This window comes from Prionailurus viverrinus, chromosome C2 (assembly GCF_022837055.1).
Source record: "Prionailurus viverrinus isolate Anna chromosome C2, UM_Priviv_1.0, whole genome shotgun sequence".
Lineage (NCBI taxonomy): Eukaryota > Metazoa > Chordata > Mammalia > Carnivora > Felidae > Prionailurus > Prionailurus viverrinus.
The window spans coordinates 9,819,693-9,845,677 of NC_062569.1; the positions used below are offsets into that span (position 1 = coordinate 9,819,693).

Genomic DNA, 25,985 nt, shown 5'->3' on the forward strand with positions numbered 1-25,985 from the left:
CCCCTGCTCTTGCCACTAACTAGTCTCTCCCATTTCCCAAAGATCAGATATACCTAGAGACTTAAAAAAAAAAAATACATTCATGGGCCCCATACCTGGAGATAGGGCTCAGTGGGTATGGGGCTTGGACCAGGAATGAGCATTTTAACAGCCACCCTAGGTCATTTTTATCATGACAGAAGTTTGGAAACACAGCAGGCCCCCACACTGCCTTCCCTATTGATTTATCTTGTGTAGATGAGACTGTTACTTCATTTCTCAGGACTTCAATTGCCCAGCCTTTGAACTGTGCACCGCAACATGATTCACTGTTCTGTGCTAGTTGCCTGAAACCTCTTCAGTACAAAGTCTTAATTGAAAAGCTGGAGCCTGGGGCTTGGTCAGTTAAGCGTCCAACTCTTGGTTTCATCCCAAGTCTGGATCCCATGGTTAGTGAGTTCCAGCCCCACAGGCTTGTTGCTGTCAGTGCAGAGCTCACTTTGGATCCTCTGTCCACTCCTCTCTTCCCATCCCCTGCTCATGCTCTCTCTCAAAAATAAATAAACATTAAAAAAAAAAAAAAAGAAGATGGCGGAACAGCATAGAAGCTTTTTGGTGTCTTTCATCCCCGAAATACAGCCAGATCAATACTAAACCATCCTGCACACCTAGAAAATTGATTTGGGGATTAACACAACAATCTGCACAACCTGAACCACAGAACTCAGCAGGTATGTGGCGTGGAGAAGTGAACCGGGGGAGAAAGAAGCCACGGAGGGCAGGGAGCTGTTTTTGCTTATGGAGAGAGGACCGAGACAGGGGAGGGGTGGGGGGTACGGGAAAACCACCCTGCCAAAAGTAGCTGCAGAGAAAGTGGAAAAGTGGAAACAGCCGCAGGGACAGAACTAAAAAGGGAGAGAGGGTTTAAATTCCACTAAGACTCTATAAACAGGGGGAACGCAGATGAAACTCCGCAGCTCCATACCTGGCGGTGCTCTGGTGGGAAGGGCGAATCCCCAGGAACAGAGTCGAGTCCAGGGGTCTTCGGGCCACATGGGGAGTGGCGGTTCCCTTGCTGGCAGAATTCCCCACAGGCAAAGGCCACAGTGGACCCAAGAGAACAACCACATTCACTGGTGCTGGAACAAGATCGTTGGGGGTGAAGCCTGGTGCCAAATGTGTGCCGTCATTTTCCATAATCCCCGAAACACTGCTGCTGCACCATCGCGTGAACTTTTTCTGGGGCGGGCTGGCACCCAGCCGCAGTCTCTGGGCATCTGCAGCAGCAAGGTCCGTGAACGTTCCTGGGTGTCACCGGCACCCGGCCATTGCTCAGTGAGAGCCTCCTGCAGAGGGCAGAATGGGTCAAAGCTGCAGTCCCTCAGAAGTAAGGGATTGGGAAAAACAGCCGCATCTGAGATAAAATTCAGGAGGGAGGTGCTGCCTGGGGCTTGGTCACGGACAGCGTAAAAGCGGGGAGTGGACGAAAGCTGAACAGAGGACAGGCGCACGATCGCTGATCTGGGAGAACAGAATGGGTGGCTGGGTGGCGCCATTTTAACCGCGTCTGCGCATGTGCATGGGCACCAACAAGCGCTGCAACACTCCGCCCCGGTAGGCTAGCAGCGCCATCTAGTGGAGAGCAGAGCCGTTACACTAAGCCCCGCCCAACTGGGCCAACCTTGTTCTTCAAGAACACAAGTCTCACCGCCTGCTTAGTTTATGGACTATAAAGTGCTTCATAGTTTGACCTCTAGGGCAAAACAAAGTAATTGCAATCATATTTCAGTCTGTTCACTGGTCCATCTATTCAATTTTTTTTCATTTCTTTTCTTGAATACAGAAATAAAAGTTTTTCTTATTTTCAATTGTTCTTTAAGAACAATATTTTAAGAAAATATTTTTTTAAATTTTTTTCTACTATACTTTTGTGTAAATTTTTTCACATTCTATTTTACTTCAATCATTTCATTTTATTCTATTTCAATGTATTCATTTTTTTCAAATTTTCAAATAATTTCCGTTTTTTTCTTTTTTTTCTTTCCCCTTTTTTTCTCTAATCTATCAAGCCCCTTTCAAAACCCAGACCAAAACACACCTAGGTCCTAGCATCATTTATTTGATTTGTGTGTGGTGGGGGGTGGGTGGGTGTTGTTTTTAATTTGTTAATTTTAATTTTTTTTAATTTTAACTTTTTTAATTTTAATTTTTTTTCCTCATACTTCGTTTTCTCCCTTCAAAATGATGAAGCGAAGGAATTCACCCCAAAAGAAGGAGCAGGAAGAAATGACAGCCACAGACTTAACCAACACAGATACAAGGAAGATGTCTGAACCAGAATTTAGAATCATGATAATAAGAATACTAGCTGGAGCCAAAAATAGATTAGAATCCCTTTCTGCGGAGATTTTCTTTCTTTTTTTTTTTTTTTTACATTTTTTTTAATGTTTGTTTATTTTTGAGACAGAGAGACAGAGCATGAATGGGGGAGGGTCAGAGAGAGGGAGACACAGAATCGGAAGCAGGCTCCAGGCTCTGAGCTGTCAGCACAGAGCCCCATGCAGGGCTCGAACTCACGGACCGTGAGATCATGACCTGAGCCAAAGTCAGACGCTTGACCGACTGAGCCACCCAGGCGCCCCTCTGCGGAGATTTTCAAAAGAAGTAAAAGCTAGTCAGAATGAAATTTTTAAAAAATGCTATAACTGGGTTGCAATTTCTATTGGATGCCATGGCAGCAAGGATGTATGAGGCAGAGCAGAGAATCAGCGATATAGAGGACAAACTTATGGAGATTAATGAAGCAGAAAACAAAGAGGGAGACTGAGGCAAAAGAGCATGATTTAAGAACTAGAGAAATCAGTGACTCATTAAAAAAAGAACATCAGAATCATAGGCGTCCCAGGAGATAAAGAGAGGGAAAAAGGGGTAGAAAGGTTATGTGAGCAAATCATAGCAGGAAACTTTCTTAACCTGGGAAGAGACACAGATATCAAAATCCAGGAAGCACAGACGTCTCCATTAGATTCAACAAAAACTGATCATCAACAAGGCATATCATAGTCAAATTCACAAAATACTCAGGCAACAGAAGAATCAAGAAACAGCAAGGGGAAAAAAGTCCTTAACCTACAAGGGAAGACAGATCAGGTTTGCAGGAGATCTATCCACAGGCCAGAAAGGAATGGCAGGATATATTCAATGTGCTGAATCAGAAAAATATGCAGCCAAGAATTCTTGATCCAGCAAGGCTGTCATTCAAAATAGAAGGAGAGATTAAGTTTCCCAAACAAAAAATAAAGGAGTTCATGACCACTAAAGCAGCCCTGCAAGTAATTTTAAGGGGGACTCTCTGAGGGGAGAAAAGATGAAAAAAAATAAACAAATAAAGACCAAAAACAACGAAGACTAGAAAGGACCAGAAAACACCACCAAAAACTCCAACTCAACAAGCAACATAATGGCAATATCTATCTTTCAGTTACTCACTCTAAACGTCAGTGGACTAAATGCTCCAATCAAAAGACATAGGGTAACAGAATGGATAAGAAAACAAGACCCATCTATATGCTGTTTGCAAGAGACCTACTTTAGATCTAAAGACACCTTCAAATTGAAAGTAAGGGGATGGAAATCCATCTATCATGCTAATGGTCGACAAAAGAAAGCTGGAGTAGCCATACTTATATCAGGCAAACTAGACTTTAAAATAAAGACTGTAACAAGAGATGAAGAAGGGCATTATATCATAATTAAGGGGTCTATCCACCAAGAAGACCCAACAATTGTAAACATTTACACTCCAAATGTGAAAGCACCCAAATATATAAATCAACTAATCACAAACATAAAGAATTGGTAATAATTGGTAATAATACCATAATAGTAGGGGGCTTCAACACCCCACTTACAACAATGGAGAGATCATCTAAACAGAAAATCAATAAGGAAACATTGGCTTTGAATGATACACTGGATCAGATGGACTTAACAGATATATTCAGAACATTTCATCCTAAAGCAGTGGAATACACATTCTTCTCCAGTGCACATGGAACATTCTCCAGAATAGACCACATACTGGGACATACATCAGCCCTAAGTACAAAAAGATCAAGATCATACCGTGCATATTTTCAGACCACAACGCTATGAAACTCGAAATCAACCACAAGAAAAAATTTGGAAAGGTAACAAATACTTGGAGACTAAAGAACATCCTACTAAAGAATGAACGGGCTAACCAAGAAGTTAAAGAGGAAATTAAAAAGTATATGGAAGCCAATGAAAATGATACCACCACAGCCCAAACCTCTGGGATGCAGCAAAGGCGGTCATAAGAGGGAAGTATATAGCAATCCAGGACTTCCTAAAGAAGGAAGAAAGGTCTCAGATACACAACCTAACCTTACATCTCGAAGAACTGGAAAAAGAACAGCAAATAAAACCCAAAACCAGCAGAAGACAAGAAATAATAAAGATTAGAGCAGATATTAATGCTATCAAGACCAAAAAACAGAACAATGAAACCAAAAGCTGGTTCTTTGAAAGAATTAACAAAATTGATAAACCACTAGCCAGTTTGATAAAAAGAAAAAGGAAAGGACCCAAATAAACAAAATCAAGAATGAAAGAGGAGAGATCACAACCAACACAACAGAAATAAAAACAATAATAAGACAATATTATGAGCAATTATACACCAATAAAATGGGCAATCTGAAAGAAATGGACAAATTCCTAGAAACATATACACTACCAAAATTGAAACAGGAAGAAATAGAAAATTTGAACAGATCCATAACCAGTAAAGAAATCGAATTAGTAATAAAAAATCTGCCAAAAAACAAGAGTCCAGGGCCAGATGGCTTTCCCGGGGAATTCTACCAAACATTTAAGGAAGTGTTGACACCTATTCTCTTGAAACTGTTCCAAAAAATAGAAATGGAAGGAAAACTTCCAAACTCTTTCTATGAAGCCAACACTACCTTGATTCCAAAACCAGACAGAGACCCCACTAAAAAGGAGAACTAGAGACCAATTTCCCTGATGAACATGGATGCAAAAATCCTCAACAAGATATTAGCCAACCAGATCCAACAATACATTAAAAAAATTATTCACCACGACTAAGTGGGATTTATACCTGGGATGCAGGGCTGGTTAAATATCTGAAAACAATTAATGTGATTCATCACATCAATAAAAGAAAAGACAAGAACCACATGATCCTCTCAATAGATGCAGAGAAAGCATTTGACAAAATACAGCGATTAAAAACCCTCAAGAAAGTAGGGATAGAAGGATCATACCTCGAGATCATGAAAGCCATATATGAACGACCCAATGCTAATATCATCCTCAACGGAGAGAAACTGAGAGCCTTCCCCCTAAGATCAGGAACAAGACAGGGATGTCCACTCTCGCCACTGTTATTCAACATAGTATTGGAAGTCTTAACCTCAGCAATCAGCACAAAGAAATAAAAGGCATCCAAATCGGCCAGGGGGAGGTCAAACTTTCACTCTTCGCAGATGACATGATACTCTATATGGAAAACCCAAAGATTCCACGAAAAAAAAACTGCTAAAACTATTTCATGAATTCAGCAAAGTCGCAGGATATAAAATCAATGCACAGAAATCAGTTGCATTCCTATACACCATGAAGCAATAGAAAGAGAAGTCAAGGAATCAATCCCATTTACAATTGCACCCAAACCTATAAAATACCTAGGAATAAATCTAACCAAAGAGGTGAAAAATCTATACACTGACAACTATAGAAAGCTTACGAAAGAAATTGAAAAAGACACCAAAAAAATGGAAAAAGATTCCATGCTCCTGGATAGGAAGAACAAATATTGTTAAAATGTCAATACTACCCAAAACAACCTACATATTCAATGCAATCCCTATCAAAATAACACCAGCATTGTTTACAGAGCTAGAACAAACAATCCTAAGATTTGTATAGAACCAGAAACGACCCCGAATAGCCAAAGCAATCTTGGAAATGAAAACCAAAGTTGGAGGCATCACAATCTCAAACTCCAAGCTGTATTACAAAGCTGCAATCATCAAGGCAGTATGGTACTGGCACAAAAACAGACACTCAGATCAATGGAACAGAATAGAGAACCCAGAAATGGACCCACAAACGTATGGCCAACTAATCTTTGACAAAGCAGGAAAGAATACCCAGTGGAATAAAGACAGTCTCTTCAGCAAGTGGTGCTGGAAAACTGGACAGCGACATGCAGAAGAATGAACCTGGACCACTTTCTTACACCATACACAAAAATAAATTAAAAATGGATGAAAGACCTGAATGTAAGACAGGAAGCCAACAAAATCGTTGGGGAGAAAGCAGGCAAAAACCTCTTTGATCTTGGCCGCAGCAAGTTCCTACTCAAACACGTCTCCGGAGGCAAGGGAAACAAAAGCAAAAATGAACTACTGGGACCTCATCAAAATAAAAAGCTTCTGCAAAGTGAAGGAAACAATCAGCAAAACTAAACGGCAACTGACAAAATGGGAGAAGATATTTGCAAAATATCAGATAAAGGGTTAGTATCCAAAATCTATAAAGAACTTATCAGACTCAACACCCAAAAAAACAAATAATCCAGTGAAGAAATGGGCAAAAGACATGAATAGACACTTCTTCAAAGAAGACATCCAGATGGCCAACAGACACATGAAAAAATGTTCAACGTTGCTCATCCTCAGGGACATACAAATCAAAACCACCATGAGATACCACCTCACACCTGTCAGAATGGCTAACATTAACAACTCAGGCAACAACAGATGTTGGCGAGGATGCAGAGAAAGAGGATCTCTTTTGCACTGATGGTGGGAATGCAAACTGATGCAGCCACTCTGGAAAACGTATGGAAGTTCCTCAAAAAATTAAAAATATAACTACCCTATGAACGAGCAATTGCACTACTAGGTATTTATTCAAGGAATACAGGTATGTTGTTTTGAAATGGCACATGCGGCCCAATGTTTATAGCAGCACTATCAACAGTAGCCAAGGTATGGAAAGAGCCCAAATGTCCATCGATGGATGAATGGGTAAAGAAGATGTGGTACACACACACACACACACACACACACACAATGGAGTATTACTCGGCAATCAAAAAGAATGAAATCTTGCCATTTGCAACTACACGGATGGAACTAGATGGAATTATGCTAAGCAAAATTTGTCAATCATAGAAAGACAAATATATGAATTCATTCATATGAGGACTTTAAGACACAGAACAGATGAACACAAGGGAAGGGAAGCAAAAATAATATAAGAACAGGGAGGGGGACAAAACAGAAGAGACCGTTAAGTATAAAGAACAGAGTGTTGCTGGAGGGGTTGTGTGTGTGGGGGGGGATGGGCTAAATGGGTAAGGAACTTAAGGAATCTACTCCTGAAATCCTTGTTGCACCATGTGCTAACTTGGACGTAAATTATAAAAAAATAAAAATAAATTTTTTAAAAGCCACTATTATCGTTAAAAAAAAAAAATCTGGAGACCAATTTTCTAGCTAATGGATGGAGAGAAAAACTAACACCAACACAGAACCAGGGTGTGGAGTGGGCTGTCTCGGGGAGCTATGGCTTTTGGGGAGACACTCATTCCATCTCCATCGCTCACAAGGCTGGAGTAAAGTCGTTTAGCCCCCCCAAGCCTCAGTTTCTCCCCCTGGGACAAGATTGTAATTCATACCCACCTTGTAAGGTTTTGCAAGTTTTGGAAAACCGTATGTTAAATGCCTACGTCTAATATTTTTAAGTTGGGTTCATACGGTAGCTGCTGGTGCTAGAAGTGATAGTAATGAGGGTCGTCATTGAGATTTTTATTTTATTTTTTTAATTTTTTAACGTTTGTTTTATTTATTTATTTATTTATTTATTTATTTTTAATCTATGAAATTTATTGTCAAATTGGTTTCCATACAACACCCAGTGCTCATCCCACAAGATGCCCTCTTCAATACCCATGTCATTGAGATTTTTAAATGAAGCTTTCATCATTCCCTAAACCAGACAAGGGAGATCTGGCCCCAGAACAAGTGCTCTTTGTAATGCCCACTCTCAGTGGGTTTGAGAGCACCAAGCCAGGAGCTGACTTTGGGAAACCCCAGAGAGACTGTTCCAATCGATACACTAACATTTGCTTTGTCCTCAAGTCTCACGCCCATGTTGACATAGTGTCCATTAGAGGCCGATGATGAGCCGTGGCAGGGTAATGGGCTGGAAGGAGGTGGCAGCACGCTGGATTTGGCACTTGAGGAGATAGTGTTTTAATCAATTGCAGGTTGTCATGAATGTCTGGGTGAAGGCTGGGTTGAAGTCAGATGCATTATCATGCTTGCGCCCCCCCCCCCCCCCCCAATCAGCATGGGCCTCCCAGCTCAATAAGGAAGCGGCTCTCAGGGTCTCATTAGCTTCTCAGTGCCTCAACCCCAAGTGTGGCCACCAGCAGGAATTTTACTCTGTGGTTGGGAACTATGGAATATCCTTCTCTCTAGACCGGGATAAACCACGCAAAGCCAACTGATTAAGCTGTTCAATCATTACTGAACTTGAGTCAAAGTTCTGCCCCTGAAATTCAAACTTATAGGTATTTCTCCTTCCCCTCGGAAAGCAAACAAGATGCAAACAAAAAAGAAGGGTTGATTTGCTTTCAGTCCTGCCTGCCTCGTGGTGACCTTGATTCCCTTAGGTCATTTACTTTGTGTCTGGATGGAACAGAGTAACAATAGAAGGTTATGTATGTTACAGTCTGTCCACACACAGGCATGCTGTGAGATTGTTAAAAGCAGTGCTAGGCTTCCTATCATAAACCTGGAAATATCAGGCCACAAAATATTACAAACTGTATAGATAGTGGTAGCCCATGTTTGTAAGGAAAAAAATATGTGCGCGTGCTCACACTGAAATAGTGAAGGGTACACACACAAAAAAAGACTGATACCATCCCTATGTGAGGACTCTCAATTGTGACTGTGTAGCAATGAGGCAAATTTCTGTTTCCAGTGGGGAATGGTGGGTATTTTTAATGTCCTTCATTACGACTATCTGTCCTCTCCACACGGTCTTCATTAAGTACATGTGGCTTGTGTAATTTTTAAAAAGGGTAAGTAATGAAGAGAGGGGCAACCACAAACAGGCACTACAGGATTCTTTGTAAATGGTTAAAAAAATGACAAGGTCTAAAAATCTAACAGCTGGGGGAAAGTTAAATCAAATACGGTGCATTCTTACAGTGGAATATCAACCAGCACCAAGATTTCATTTTGGAGAATCTCTGACACGCGTGGGGAAGCTGGTGATGCCAGTGGCCTCCCCTGATGTCATTCCAGTCTTTTCCCTCCTATGTGAGGGCTGCAAGTTTAGGGACCATGCTCTCCAAGTCCGGGCTCCAGCAAGTGCCCTGGCTTCCGATGAACACATAGTTCTGCTCGCATGGCTGGGGCAGGGGCACCCGGGAAGCCCTAGCAGTCACCTGCTGATCCATCCTGGGCAAGGATTCTGTAAAGCTTGAAGTTTCAGAAATAAATCCCTTTCTGTTTAAAATTGCAATGCATATAGGGACAAAGATTTACTGCCATGTTCTTTCTTTCTAAAACATGAGGTACAAAACTCTATAACATTATTTTTGTTTTTTTTTTTTTAAACCAAAAGCATTGTTTTTTTTTTTTAAGTTTTTATTGATTTATTTTGGGAGAGAGAGCAAACAAGGCAGAGAGAGAGAGAGAGAGAGAGAGAGAGAGACAGAGAATCCCAAGCAGATTCTCTCGGGATATGGGGCTAAATCCCACAAATCGTGAATTCATGACCTGAGCCGAAATCAAGAGTTGGACAATTAAGTGACTGAACCGTCCAGGTGCCCCACAGCATTGTTGATAAAGAAGAAAAATCCCTAAACGGAAAAAAAAAAAGTTGCAACCAAAGCATGACAGCAATTGTCTTTGGGAGCTAAGATCACAGGAGAATATATATATATATATATATATATATATATATATATATATATATTTCTGTATTTTTTTCCAGTTTCTCTAATGAGAGTATGTGTTTCTGATAATTTTTTCTAAAACTTAACTTTTTAGGGGCGCCTGGGTGGCCCAGTTGGTTAAGCATCCGCCTTCAGCTCAGGTCATGATCTCAGAGTATGTGAGTTCCAGCCCTGCGTCAGGCTCTGTGGTGACAGCCTGGAGCCTGCTTCTGATTCTGTGTCTCCCTCTCTCTGCTCCTCCCCCACTCACCCTCTGTCTCTCTCTGTCTCAAAAATAAATAAGCATTAAAAACAATTAAAATTTAAAAAAACACTTGAACTTTTTTAAAAAAAAATTTTTTTTTAACGTTTATTTATTTTTGAGACAGAGAGAGACAGAGCATGAACGGGGGAGGGTCAGAGAGAGAGGGAGACACAGAATCCGAAGCAGGCTCCAAGCTCTGGCTGTCAGCACAGAGCCCGACGCGGGGCTCGAGCTCACGGAGTGCAAGATCATGACCTGAGCCGAAGTCGGCTGTTCAACCGACTGAGCCACCCAGGCGCCCCAACACTTGAACTTTTTATAAGAAAGAGCAACTGTCACTTGATTGTCTCCACAGAAGTACAAGGAGGATTTTGTAGTGTCACTTCCACCTGGGGTCCCAATGTGGACACGGGTTGGGATTGGTGGCCCTGCTTGCCCTTGACCCCTCTTTTCTTCTCCTGTATCTTTTCTTCCCTTCCCTATTTAATATTGACATTCATGGACACACCTTGTTTTCCAGATAGTTTCCTTCCTCTAAGTCCTCCATCTAAGATTAAATAATAATAAATCATGATGACAGTAAATAATGGTTATCCGAGTAGTAATCACAGGAAAATAATACAAGCGGAGACCTTTGGTCCAGGTTGAGTAAGCAGCTGGTTTATTCTACATCCCGCATCCCTGGAGGAAGCAAACTTTCGTCCTTTTCCATCTGATGGAGCTGTCAAGCTGAGAGATAATCAACAGGATTGCGTGAAGGCAGCAAACAGCAAAGCATCTTCATTTGGAAGGTACCACCAGAGAATGGCGTCAGGGCCGCCCCTGCGGCTACAGCCTGCATCCATCCAACCACCGTTCCAGAGTGTCTGAGTACTGGCAGTTCAGGGACCAGGAGGGCCTGCAGAAAGGAAAGCGTGGAGTGTACAGGCGGGGGCTCCCCAGTGTCCCAGCTCAGGATCTGCAGGTCCAACAACCCCCTGCTGGCCCACTTACAGCCCAGCCTGGCCTCTGCAGGCACATTTCCTACGGCCGTTGTGCCTCTCGAGTATGACCCTCTTGCTAACTCCAGTGCATCCGGGCACAAATGCTCGTGCCCCCTGCACCCACAGCATACTCACGCTGGGCCCTCCACTTCTTTCTGTAAGTCCCACACCATGAGCGGGAAGCCCCTCCCCCAGCCTACAAGAGAAGTATCCTTGACTTCTCTGAAGTGGGCATCAGAGGAGTTCTGTGACTTGCCCAGGGTCAGAGGGCGAGTCCTTGATCTGAAATGGGAACCCTTGACTTTGAGCCAGGGCCTCTTTCACCTTTCCGCGCACGTGTTTCCCCCCTCACCTTTCAAACTCCCTTTCAGCTCCTCAACCCTCAACCCAGCTCCTCAAACTCCCTTCTAGCTGGTCCTAGGCCAGCTAGACTGAGTTTTTCAAAACTTTTCTCCTGAAAAGTGATCCCTCTATTCCCAGCCCCCATGCCAGTACCCAGACCCCAGGTCCTCTGCTCCCAACCTGGAAGTTGTGGGGATCACCAGACCAGATGCAGACCATTAGAAACCCTGTTTTGTTAGGCCACCCCTCAGCCACGCAGGCCTCCATGAATTTTCCAGGGTAGGGGTTCCACAGTTAAAGAAAGGGCTGTGAGCCCCTGCCCCCCACAACTATAAAGCCTCAGGGGGAACACACACATACGTATTTTCAGAAATTGCAAGGCTCTACATAGCCCAGGGCAGGCACTGCAGAAGGGAATCCCAGGGGCATGCAGGCCCATGGTCTTCTCCCTTCCTGTCTGCCTCAACCCTGCAAAGCTGCTTGATCTGAGCTTTGAAAAGACATGGCTGCTTATTACTTTAATAAGAGCTCACTTTGCTGGAGTCCTGAGCAAGTGGGAAGGCCTTACTCAGCCTGGCCCAGCATATCTCTACTAAGTGCTAGACAATAATGATGACTTTAGCTCATTAGTGCTTGCCCTAGAGGGCCAGCCATGCTTCTAATTAACTGGGAGAATAAAGACAGTATGAAAGATGCTTTAAACACTTGGAAGACACATTAAGGGGACTCCCACTTTAAAATATAGTCTATTAAATTAGTGAGGAAAAGGGATTAATGAATAAGTAGTATTGAGAACACTGACTAACCATTTGAAAAATATAAAGCTGGATCCCTACCTCACTAAAATACATTCCAAGAAGACCAAAAATTAAGTATAAAAACATAAAACCATGAAAATTTTATTTTCTAATATTAATAAAAACTTAATATAGGGCTTATTTTGTACCAGGCACTGTTCTATATATCATTTTATTTTTAACGTTTTTTTTTTTAATTATTTATTTTTGAGAGAGAGAGAAAGCGGGGGAGAGGCAGAGAGAGTCAGGGACAGAGATATGAAGCAGGCTCCAGGCTCTGTGTTGAAAACAGAGAGCCCAATGCGGGGCTCAAACCAACGAACCATGAGATCATGACCTGAGCTGAAGTCAGACACTTAACTGACTGAGCCACCCAGGCGCCCAGCACTGTTCTAATATAGAAGAAAACATGGCTTGATTTCTTTACAAACCTGGAGTACAGTTTCGTATAAATTCAGGAGCCACAAAACAAAATATTGAGGGATTTGGTTCTGTGAAAATGTAAAACTCCTATATGATGAATACACCATAAATGAAGTCAAAATACAAATCGCAAACCTGAAACAAATAGTTCACATAGATATCATGAACGAAGTTCTAATAACCCTAATTTATAAAAGACACGTATAAAATCAATAAAAACGAAAGAAAACATTATCATCTCAAAAGAAAAACAGGCTAAGAATATGAGTAATCAGTTCAGAGAAAAATGGCCAACAAATACACGAAAAGATACTCAGCTTCTTTGTTTAAAAATGCCAGGCAAAATAGAATGGCATCATTTTATAAGGGTCAATTTCCAAAAACTACACAAATTTTATTGCTCTAGGTCAATGAACTGAGGGAACAGGCCTTCTCACACAGTGTATCTGGGGGTGCTCCCTCTCTGAATGCCAATTGAGCAATCTCTCTACCAACGTTTATTTCTTTTGAAGTTTATTTATTTTGAGAGAGAGAGAGAGAGAGAGAGAGAGAGAGAGAGAGAGAGCTGAAGGGGCAAAGAGAGAGGGAGAGGGAGAGAATCCCATGCAGGCTCCATGCACTGTCAGCACAGAGCCCAATGTGGGGCTCAAACTCATGAACCACAAGATCATGACCCTCTGAGCCAAAATGAAAAGTCAGACGCTTAACTGACTGAGCCACCCAGGCTCCCCTCTCTACCAACATTTAAATGCACCTAGTGGTCCTAGCAAATGGAAACAATCTACCTGTTCATCAGTAAGGGACTGGCAGATAATTACCTGCAGCATCCAGAGGGCAGATGTTCTAGGTAGCACTATGCCAAGATTTGCAAGCTCTTTAATAAGTGAAAAAAAAGTTAGGTGCAGGTCAGTGTGCATGTTGGGATTTCACGTGTGTTTTAAGATATTTTTCTTATTCTCAATATTTACACATTTTTCTCTGATTTACAAGACATATTAACAGCGGTGACCCTCAGGAGGCTGCTGATAAGAGCAAGATGTTTATTTTTTGATTTTCATTTTTAAACACACATGTCTTATTTTCATTTTGAGAAATGATAAATAATAAATTTCTAAAAATTTTAATGGCTTCTAGGTAACAGCCCAAATGCGGACTTGATCTTCCAACAAACATTTAGGGAAGACTTATAATATGCCAGGCACAGAGCCAGATGCTGGAGGCAGGTAAGACAGACAAAAATCTCTGACTGAAGTTAGCACCAAAAGGCACAGAAAATGACAAAAAAGCAACAATGAAAAGCTGACCTCTGAGACTGACACACGCTCTGTTGCCAGATTCTGAACAAGGTCTCACTGCCTATAGGGCCCTGAGGTCACTATAAGAAACACTACTTAAGACTTCCGCTGGTAAGATGGGTCCGCCTACAGTTCTGCCCCTCCTCACTGACTGTTCAAAACCCTGCCCCCACAGAAGAACCGTGCAGAGAGAGTCCTTTGGTTGCCTTCCACATGACCAGAGCACAGATTTCCTGGGCCAACCATGTACTCTTTGAGCAGACTGGTAAAAGCTGAGGCTTGGAATTGCACAGATCTAGAATTAGTTCCACCACTGTGGCCATGGGTAACTTGTACCTCTCGGTGCCCCCGTTTCCTCATTTCACAAGGAATAAGAATACTCACTGCACAAGGATTGTGATGTTCATATAGACATGCAAAGCCTACATACCGGCAAAGGAAAGAAATCGTAGCTATCATTAAAGGATTTCCTCTATTGTAAGATATGTTAATGATTTATTAACAACTTTTGTTAAAATTTGGGAGGACACATCAATTACAAGATAAACCCTAATAGCAAAAAATATTAAGATGCACAATTTGGCACTGAAAAAATATTTACATTGTTTCTAGATCTAATGGGTGACTATAATGCCCCAAATCAATCAGGACATCAATTATGAAATACGGGACAGAGAGAAGGTGGAAAAGGCAAAAGAAGGTGGAAATTGGTGGTGAGACAGTGTCTAGTGGATAGCATAGGCCCTCCATGATAAATGGTATCGGTGGAGGTGGTGGAGGTGCATGCTGGGAATGGAGGGTTTTTACGTACTCCACTGACTCAGACTAGGAGAGAGAATTAGACACACATATCAGGAAAATCTCCAGGTTGGAAACTGGGCCAGGAGACTTACACACTGTTCTATAACCATTAGCCAAGTAACAGTGAGCAGAAACAAGAAAAAGCCACATGACCTGTCTATGTGGCAAATACTGAATAAGAGGGAAAATCTGTCCTTATTCAAAGAAAAAAAGAAACTAACATGGTACTTATGGGAAAATAGTAGTAGAAGAAAAGGGAGCTCATCATGAAATTCAGAGGAACATTCCTCTGAGAATAATATACTACAGAATCCAGAAGTAAATTTATATAACTGATGTCTTCAATAAGATGTCACCAGGCACAAGCTCTGGAGAAAGCCATGGAAGAGAAGAGAGCTTAAAAAAAAAAAAAAAAAAAAAAAAAAAAAAAGATGGATGGGCTAACACAGAACTTCAAAGATACTAAAAGTGTAATAAACAAAATTCAACACCCATTCATGATTTTAAAAACCTTTAACAAACTAGAAATGGAAAAGATGGAAAAGAACACTCAATCTGATTAAGACTATCTCAGAAATTTTAAAGAAAATAAAACAGTTAATGATAAAATATCCAACGTCTTACCTGTGAAATTGGGAATGAGACAAGGATGCCACTATCATCACTTCTACTCAACATTTACTGGAGTTTCTAGCCAATGCAATAAAGCAAGAAAAAGAAAGCAACATGTATTGAGAGTCAAATGTGAGAGATTAAATAAAGTTTTTTAGAAAAAAAATTAAGAAGACTATCCTCATGACCTAGGAATAGGCAAATATTCCTCTAAAAAAACACAAAAATAACCATAAAAGAAAATTAATAATAAATCAGACTGCATTAAGACTAAGAATTTCATTTTATCAAGACTTTTTTAAGAAAGTGAAAAGGTAACCGACAAAATGAAAGATGTTTGTAATACTTGTATCCAACAGAAAATTTTACCCAGGGCATATAAATAATTCCCAATGAATTAATAAGAAAAAAGACAAATGTAATAGAAAAACTGACAAAACTATTGAACAGGCACTTCACATAAAAGGATATCTAAATGGCCAATAAAATTTGAAAAAGTGCTCAATCTCAGTTGACTAGGAAACACAAGGTAAAACCCAATGCAATACTACTACACAGTCACAAGAAAAACCTAAAAAATGTCAAGCACTGATAATAACTTGGAGCCACCAAAACCTACAACAGCTGGTGACAGTATAAATTGAATCCCTCTAGAAAACTGTTTGGCAGAATATACCAAATCTGAAAATATGCATACCTATGACTAACAATTTTATTCCTTGGTATAATCAATGGAAATCCATTTATACATTCACCAAAAGAAAAGTATAGACTGTTCATGGCAGCACTAAAAAAATGAAAACTATTCAAATGCCCACCAATGGAATAATGGATATATAAACTGATATATCCATCCATATAATGGAATACTATATAGCAACGAAAACAAATTAGAACTATACACAATAATATGAACAAATATTGAGTGAAAGAATTCAAATACAGGCCCAACCACTTGTAAATTTTGGAAGTCTTTACTAAGCAAATACATGGTTATAGAAGAAATCAGAGTTGCAGTTATTTTTGGTAACAAATATATAACTATCCATTAATACATCTAATACAACACCTAATATATAAAGAGTTATTTCAAACAAATATGATCTGAATTTTAAAAATAAGCAAAGGAGAGGGGCAGGGGAAAAATCACAAAAGAATATAAATATGTAACAAACATAATGGGAAAACACCCCTAATGGGATATCATAAAATGCAAAAGAAGATAAAATTATTATATACCTTTCAAATGGCAAAGATTTTATACTTGATCAGAGTTCACTAAATAGGCATCTTACTAAGCTCTTAATACTGATATTGGTACAAATTTGCTGGAGAGTCATTTTACAACATTAAGAACCTTACAAGAATTTAGATGAAAGAAATAATCAGAGATATAAACAGAGATTTATTTCAAGGATGCTCACCCTAGCCTCCTGTATAACTCTAAACAAGATTTGAGAAAGAAAAAAATACATTCAACTTAAGGCAATTTGTCTGATAATTATGTCCTTCCTCCTTAGAGCTTGGGGTTGCAGAACTCAGTGGTGTTCTACCGCTTATCTTGGGGAATAGGATCCCACTAGTTTGAGACTACAGATATGCAGAGACCAAGATTAGGCCAAGATTAGGATTAAAGATAATTGGTGGGGGCGCCTGGGTGGCTCAGTGGCTTGAGCATCCTACTCTTGGTTTCGACTTAGGTCATGGTCTCATGGTTTCATGGATTCAAGCCTCGCGTTGGGCTCCATGCTGCCAGCATGGAGCCTGCTTGGGATTCTCTGTCTCTTCTCTCTCTCTGCTCCTCTCAAATAAATAAATAAACTTAACAAAAAATTTTTAATAAAAAATATAATGGATGATGGTCATTAATACAGACTATTAGAAAATGTACCACTTACCATGCTCCCAACCCTTCCTTATCTTTTACGATTTTCTTAACACATTCAATTGTCTTCTTCAAATCTGGATTCAGTAAAGCTGTGGAAAAAACACAGTGGAAAAATACGACTCCACAACTTGGCAGCTAAGTCAGAGTGATGTCAGGGAAGCTACAGGGTACTCATGTTTAGAGAGGCTTCCACATGATTCCAAGGATAAATCTATCCCTAGATTTTTCTCAAGACAACCCTAGGAGGTAGTAGCATGTGGTCCTCTTTTACTAAATCTATTGATTTTTTTCTTGTAATTCTTATCATAATATTTTCATTAAAAATATTTATGTATAGTGAATATGCTGTGCTAAGCAATCTAAGAAGCAGTGGACACAAAATGGCGAACACAATAAATCTGTCCCTGTCCTCCTAGAGCCTGCAGTCTGATAGAGGGAGATAAAGATCAGAGATAAGTATAATACCAAAGATACCTGGCAGGATGGGGGAATGCAGCTTGACATGGGAGCTGATGAGTGGGGGCACCCCATTCAGACTTTCAGGGTCAGGGAGGGGTTATTGGGCCACGTGACATCTAAAAGAGTAGGTAAGGAAAAGGGGTGGAAAGATCACAAAAGGAAAACTGTTCCAGGCAGAAGAAACAGCATGTGAGATGGCCCAGAGGTGCCTCTGGGGAACCAACATGACTAGGCATTCATCACCCCATTCTCTCCTTTGAATGTGGAAGCCAAGACCTCCCACCTGGGTTACTGCAATACCTTCCTTCTTGACTACACTTTGCCTCCTCCTTTCCCTAATCCAGTCTGATGGCTTTTCCTTAAAACAGTACTTCGGTGCCCCCTGGTTGCCTGTAAAACAAAACTCCACGTCCTTGGCAGAGTCCAACTTTGCCCCAACATACCTTTCCACTTCCACCACCTTACCCTTCCATTGCCTTCCTCCATGGCCCCACCATTAGAGACCTACCAAGGGGCAGAAGACAAAGCTAGTGCCCACCCTGAAAGCGGGTGCTCTACCCCTGATACCCACGGCGAGGTAATCATACACAGTTCCTCTTCCTGGACTTTATTCATGCTCATCTCCCAATCTGGATCAGCTCAACTAAACAGGACGGTCCTTAAAAGTCTGCCACTGACCACCAACCAAGCTCACTGCGCCCTCTTCCCACTTCTGAATAAAATGCCACTTTGATGCAGCACTTACCTGTTAAATCCATACATGTGTGTATACATACCTACGTGCATACATAGGTACACATGTGCATGCATGCTTACACACACACACGTGTGTGTGCGCACGCGCGGGTCCTAAACCCCAGCTGCTTTGTAAATTCTTTGAATGAAGTTGTATTCATCACACACACCAGGCAGTATACCAGACGCCGTGCTTAGCTCTTAATGTACACTATAGCACATTAAAAACTCAACAAAAGCCCTGGGAGGTAGGTCCTCTTATTACCACTTTACAGATAACTAAGGCTCAGCTCACATAAGTAGTAAGAGGTGGAGCCAAGATTATCTCTGCTCCTCACCCTTCTGGACAAGGACAGGATACAATTCCCTGAACTGCTCCCAGGACTTAGCACAGGGCCTAGTAGCTCTTGATGGTGCCTTGCTTCCTTGTGGCTCAAGGAAGTCCTGCTGGCTTGTGGTTACAAATTCCCAAGGAGACCGTTTCCCCCTCTTTTTAGAATGTCGTTGCTTTCAGGATATTCTAGCTCATCTCTTCCAGCTGACAGTGCTGCTCTCAATGTGTCTCCAACGTACCTCCTTGCTTTGCTCAGGCCCCATCTACACGATGACCTCAAACCTTTGCCTTAGGCCACAGGGAATCAGCTGATGCCCCCTGGGTCACCATCAGCTTCAATCTTCATTTATCTGTCTGGATTCTTGCTCCTCATTTTAGCCTTTAGGGATTTTCCTTTCTTGCCAGGCCAGCCAGGTACTATAGAAGATATTTCTTTTTTAAGTAGGTTCCATGCCCAATAAGGAGCTTGAACTCACGACCCTGAGATCAAGAGTCACATGCTCTATCAACTGAGTCAGCCAGGCATTCCAGATTTAATTTTTTACATTTTATCTAGTGGGAGGGTTTTTCAAAGATATCGACTCCACCATATTTTCATCACAGCACTCAGTACCACCTCTATTACAGATAATTAGTTGTTTCTCTGGTCAGATCCTGGCAATCAAGCAATCAATCTTCTTATGAGATATAAATCATGGGCCTATTGGGTTTCTCTTCTTGTCTTGGCTACCAGGAAGCTTAGGATGACACTGAATGATCTATCACAGTAATTATGTTCTTAATGTGTAGATTTCTCCTAGACTTTGATCACTGTGATTTTGGGCCTGCACAGTGTTTTACATACATTATCCCACAGCAACCTTCCCAGCAACCTTAAGAAGTAGTTAATGTTATCCCCACTTCACAGATGAGGAAGCTCTAGGAAGTGAATTGCACAAGCTCATGTAAGTCACTTTGTAATGGGAGTGGCTGGGAATCCCACTGGGTTCCTGTGTGTTTTCTGCACCTTTCCCTCCTACTTTGCAATTCTGTGTCGTCTTGAATCTGGGAACTGTCTTACTTCTCTTTGGAGTCCCAAGGCCGAGCATGGGGCCCAACACCAAGCAGGTTTCTCCTGGCCCATATAAGAAGTCTTTACCATGACCTCCCCACTCTGTCTCCTAAAGACCCAGCTTAGCAGCCATAGGTTCTAGAACGTTTCTCATTCATCATGGGGGAAGGAGGTTTGCTCATTAGGGAGACCCTAAGAATGCTGGGCTCTTAGACCCTCCTAAGGCAGAATAACAGCCTCAAGTTTCAGAGAGAGCTCTGGCCTGGTGCTGCACCCTATTGGTTTAGTCCTGACTCAGGAGTCACACTGCTTCGGTTTGCCTCTCAACGATACCACCTACCAGCTGTGTGGCTTTGGGCCACTAACCCTCTCTGGACCTCAGTTTCCCCATTTATAGAATGGGGATAATAATGATGCCCATGTCATGGGTGCCTTTGAGAATATTAGACGAATTCATATCCATGAAGAGCTTACTGGAGTACCTGGCAGTTTGCCAGCATTAGAATGGCAACCAGGAGACCTGGCACTTAGTGGGTCCTCAGTAAGTGCTAGGATGATGGAACCCTGGGCAAGTGCAACCTTGTGACTACAGGTACTTGGAACCCCTGAGAGCGGCAGCAAAGCTCTCCTTGGAAGAGCCTACTCCTGTATCCTCCCAGCGACCACTTCTGCCTGTCCAAGTGGCAGCAACCATTCCCCTTGAAGTAGAGTGTTGTGCCCAGGTGTGGGCAAAATGAAGCCCCCACAGAGCCCTCTGCTCCAACCCTTCAGGCCCAGAGGCTCTGATGCTCGCAGCCTCTCCCCCGCCTCCTCTCAACATTCTGACACCTTCTCTGCCCATCCGGATGGGCATCTCCATTCCTCTTTGGACAGCCCAGCCTCCTCTCTCCGCAGCCCTTTCACCACACTCAGCCTCCCAGGCCCCGCCCCTACCAGCCCCGCCTCCTCCCTGCTCCAAGCCTACAAACTCTGGCCACCCTGAAGGCAGGCCTCGGGAGCTCTGTGCTGCAGCCCCCAGTTCCCCGGTGTGGAATGGAGGGAGGTGACCTACCAGAGCAGGACATGTGGCAGCGGTTCTTGCCCGTGTCGCACCAGTCACGGTTGGGGATCTGAAAGAGGCCGTAGCCAGTGTAGTCACGTTGGAGGTTCTCGTAGACCGCCGTGGGGTTGAACTTGCTCTCAAAATAAGCCAGGCACACCCCTAAGATGGAACAGGAGGTGGGTGGCTAGGGGGAAGGCGAGTTGGAGAAGCCTGGGCAGAGGCCAGAGGAAAAGGAGGTGAGGAGAGAAGGGGCTTAGAGGGACGTACTCACAGTTTGCAAGGCCGTAGCCCTCGAAATGATCCAGGCCTCCATCTTTGAGCTTCTTAGCCACCACGCAGCGCCCCATGACAGCAGCGCCACTTGGAACCACTAGGTAGCCAAGGAGGGAAAGAACCAAGGATGCCTTCATCTTCTCAGGTTCCTGGCAGTTCAGGGCAATAGTGGCCAGGTGAGCCTGGTTTCTCTAAAGGAAAAGAAGGGTGGGGGTCTGCGATTCAGTGTGTTCAGATAAAGGGGAGTCTCCCCTGGCTTAACCATGATACTTCTTCCCACCCTAATCCTCTGCTTTGTGTCACTGCAAATCCCCCGAAACCCTGCCTCTCCTCCTCTGCTTGAGGCCCTATTTCCTAAGGAAATTGGTCTTGTGAAGGTCACACCCTCACATTCTTTCCCTCCAGCAAAACCCAAAGGCATCAAATCCTCTCTTCCCCTTTATTATGCAAGTAGAACTTGTTCAATAGGTACAAGTTGGAAAACAGGAAGAGAAGGAAAAACTTCAATGTGGTCCCACTACTCAAGCATTATTATTACGTTGAATTATTTCCACCACTGCATTTTATCCTAGAATATATTGAGTTGTGGTCTCACTCTTTCCACAGTTTGTCCCCAGACTGTCTACAAATCAAACTCTGCTGAGCTTTTCTCCAGCTGTCCACACAAGGAGACAAACCCCGGTCCAGCCCAGACCTGCCACCTAGCAGGGGTGTCATCACTGACAAAAGCTGGCAATCCCTGAGCCTCACAATGCCTGTGCTTTCTCATCTGTGCGAACAGGGGTCATGTGTGGGGTGCTCAGAGAATTGACTCCTGAGTTTCTCCTTCTCCATTTCTGTTGTCACCACCTAAACCCCCTCATCACCATCCCCTAAACCACCCTCATCATTATCCCCTGACCCACCTCATCACCAAACCTTAACCCCCCCCCCCACAACCGAACACCATTCCCTGAACCTCCTTCTGTACCTTCACCTAAACCCCCCTCATCACTGCAAGCTGAATGGTAACCCAGCCTCTTGGTCTCCACTGCTCCCAACTCTTCTAGATGGTGTTCTTTCCCTAAATGTATTTATTTATTTTGAGAGAGAGAGAGAAAAAGAGAGAGATTAAATCTCAAGCAGGCTCCGCATTGTCATCAGGAAGCCCAACCAGGCGCTCGAACCCACAAACTGAGAGATTGTGATCTGAGCCAAACTCAAGAGTCAGACGCCGCTTAGCTGGCAGTCACCGAAGCACCCCAAGGTGGTGGTTTCTAACATGAGTGACGAATGTCCCCAAAGCATATACAAAATGTTACTCTTAGAATGCTTCTAGTTCCCTAGTCCTTATCAGAGCAAACCCACCCTTGGCTTTCTAAGTCCTCCATAATCTGGCCTTACCCTGCCCTCCCTCCGTCGGGAGGAATCATTCAGTCAACTGTGAATTCCCATGTTGCTCCTTCTCTGTTCTCTGCACCTCCCTACCCCACTCCCCACTGCCCATGCCCCTTTCCTTAGCATCTCCATGCATGGCTCTTCCCAATCCACAGGGCCCTACCATGCCTTTCCCCACCCAAACATTTCTCCATCTTCAGGTGTCCACTACAGGTGCCACCTCCTTGAAGCCTGATGCAATCCTGCATAAACGTTCCCCCTCTAAGCCCCTACTGCCTTCAGAATCACCTCCAGAACCTAGCAGGTAATTGTCCTGTTCTGTGCTATGTCCTATCCCTCAGACTAGAATGTGCAATTGGAAATTACAACATAACTTCTACCTGACATGCCTTACAGCCCCAACACTGCATAAATATATGTTAATTAGGCAACTAATAGCATCCACCTGTCTGTTATCATTCACAGGTGTGTGCCTGTTCTCCAGCCTACATTTACTTGCACAAGGGGTTCTTGACCTTGGCACTTGGGCTGGAAAATCCTTTTTCCTGGGGGCTGGTCTATGCATTGGAGTTTATTTGGGAGCACACCTGTCTCCAGGTGCCAGAAGCTCCTCCCCTTCAGTGGTGACAAACAAAAAATGTCTGCACACACTGCCAAACGTCTCCTGGTGGACAAAACTGTCCTCTGTCGAGAACTAATGACGCAAATGTGTAACTTGGGAAAAAGTTAGAAATAAATGAGTGTAGTCCTGAATTAGAAGAATTTCACTTTTAAACATTTGTTTAAACTCTCAACTCACATGATTAGTTACAGACATCACTATTACACGACATACCCTATTGAGGAGGGCCTGGCATTTAAAGTGCTCAGACTTGGGAATCAGATTGCCTGGGTTCATATTCTGACTTTACCCTGTAATAGCTGGGATTTTAGGAATCCCAGGAATAATGGAAGACAGTTACTCAGCCTCTCCGTACCTCATCTAAATAATGATAAAAAATAATGCTTACCTAATTGTGTTGATTTAAAAGGTGAAAGAGTTAAATATGCAAAGTATTCAATCTCCAGAAGACACCTGTCTTTCTGAACTGTGGTCATACTCCTTGCCCTTAGCTTAATAACCAAATTCCAATGCATATTGGAAGAGAAGTCCATGTTTACATTTTCCAGCAGAGCAAAGGATATTTTCAGCAAAGGATATCCATCTCCCCGACAGACTCATAAAAGGCATACTTAGTCCTCCCTCCTTCCTTCTTCCCTTGCAGTGAATTCACTGGGAGTCCCGTCTCCTGTTCTACCAAAGCCTATCCACCTCTCACCATCTCCTCTGCCTCATGGCAGTTCAGAAATCACCATCAACTCTGACTTCTGTAGAGGTTCCTAGATATACTCTGAAACCCTACAATCCTCTCCTGTTCCCCTATCCCTATTATCCACACAACAGCTAGAAAGTCCTCTTTAAAAACATATATCCAGGGGCACCTGGGTGGCTCAGTTGGTTAAGGGTCTGGCTTCAGCTCCGGTCATGATCTCACGGTTCATGAGTTCAAGCCCCACGTCGGGCTCTGTGCTGACAGCCCAGAGCTGAATTCTGCTACGAATTCTGTGTCTCCCTCTCTCTCTGCCCTTCCCCCATTCACACTCTCTCTCTCAAAACTGAATAAACGTTAAAAAAATTTTTTAAAAACATATATCCAGTCACATCACTCACCTCCTGTGGGTTCCCCTGGCACTTTAACTGAAATCCCAACTCCTCAACCCAGCCAACAAGACCCTTCCTGCTCTGGCCCCTGAGTACCTCTCTAGTCTGATTTCACACCTCTCTCCCCACCACACTCACCTTGCATATCTCTTTTCCTTAAACATGCCAATCTCATTCCCACCACGGGTTCTTTGCATCTGCTGTTTTTTTTTAAAGTTTATTTATTTTAAGAGAGCAGGAGAAGGGCAGAGAGAGAGAGAGAGAGAGAGAGAGAATTCCAAGCAGACAAGCACAGAGCCCACCGCAGGTCCCAATCCCACAAACCATGAGATCATGGCTGGAGCCAAAATCAAGAGTCAGACGCTTAACCAACTGAGCCACCCAGTCACCCCTTCGTCTGCTGTTTCTTCTGGCTGGAACAGGACTCCCCCAACCACCACAGAGCCTGCTCTTTGTGGTCATGGTCTCAGCTCAAAAAATTATCTCAATATCTCCTCTGATCACTGCTCCATCACAGAAAATCATTTCTATTTTCTTCATAATATAAGTCAATTTCAGAAATTACCTTGTTCATTTATTTGTTCCTCTATCTCCCATACCAGAGAGTAAGCACCAGGAATGCAGAAACCTGGTCTGTTTTGTTCTCTGCTTTATCCCCAGAGGGGCGGGGGGGTGGGGAGTTAGAGAGGGAGGGAACCAAACCATAAGAGACTCTTAAAAACTGAGAGTAAACTGACAGTTGATGGGGGGTGGGAGGGAGGGGAAAGTGGGTGATGGGCATTGAGGAGGGCACCTGTTGGGATGAGCACTAGGTGTTGTATGGAAACCAATTTGACAATAAATTTCATATATTAAAAAAAAGAACTTAGAACAGAGCCTAGTATATAGTAGGTGCTCTGAATCTCTGTTGAATGAATGAATGAATGAATGAATGAATGAATTCAAACCCTTCCCAACAGAATTGTCATCATATAAGCAATAAATGGATTTTCTGAGTGTCTCTTGCACCTGGGTATCATCATAACTGTCCTGGTTCCTGCCCATCCTATACCAGCTTACCAGTTCACCAGTCCTTCTGCAGGCCTTGGTGCCTCCTCACGGGAGGGGAGAAGCAGCCACTGTGGCAGCTTTGATCTTTATTGCAAAAAAGTTGCTCTACCTGCACTCGGTTCCCTGGGCTTTTCAGATTCCACTGCCTTGATAACCTGCTTACCTCCACCCAAGAGCTTCTAAACCCAAGTGCTTCTCCATAGTGTGCTCTTCTAGAATCTTTTCTATGACATCAGTAGCTATGCACCAGAATATTCTGAAACAGGGAGGGGTCTGTCACCAACACGGTGTATTAGTTTTCTATTGTTGCTGTACCAAGCTGCATCAAACTTAGCAGCTTAAGCTATACAAATTTATTATCTTAAAGTTCTATAGAGGAGAACCCATTCCATTGCTCATTCGGGTTGTCGGCAGAATAAAGATCCTTGTAGCTGTAGGACCAAGACCCTGTTTCCTTGCTGGCTGTCAGCTGAGGGCCATTCCCAGCTTCTAGGGGCCATCTGCATGACTTGACTTTACCTCCCTTCCCCTATCTTCAAAACTAGCAATGATGGGTCAAAACCCTCTC

General features: G+C 42.9%; 1 protein-coding gene across 3 annotated transcripts; it reads right to left on the reverse strand.

Moving 5' to 3' along the window:
• Positions 1 to 10,901: 10,901 nt before the first annotated feature.
• Positions 10,902 to 25,635, reverse strand: LYZL4 (lysozyme like 4). 3 transcript variants are annotated; one of them, XM_047875908.1, is made up of 5 exons: positions 25,581 to 25,635; positions 21,287 to 21,479; positions 21,025 to 21,174; positions 17,405 to 17,483; positions 10,902 to 11,151 (listed from the first exon to the last, which is right to left on the reverse strand). In XM_047875908.1, the coding sequence occupies exons 2-5, from the start codon at positions 21,423 to 21,425 to the stop codon at positions 11,082 to 11,084; spliced, it is 438 nt and encodes a 145-aa protein (XP_047731864.1). In that variant the 5' UTR covers positions 21,426 to 21,479; positions 25,581 to 25,635; the 3' UTR covers positions 10,902 to 11,081. The 3 variants fall into 3 exon arrangements, with proteins under 3 accessions (XP_047731864.1, XP_047731865.1, XP_047731863.1); XM_047875909.1 differs by having other exon boundaries at positions 25,527 to 25,594; XM_047875907.1 differs by lacking the exon at positions 25,581 to 25,635 and adding an exon at positions 25,427 to 25,574.
• Between the last annotated feature and the right edge of the window lie 350 nt (positions 25,636 to 25,985).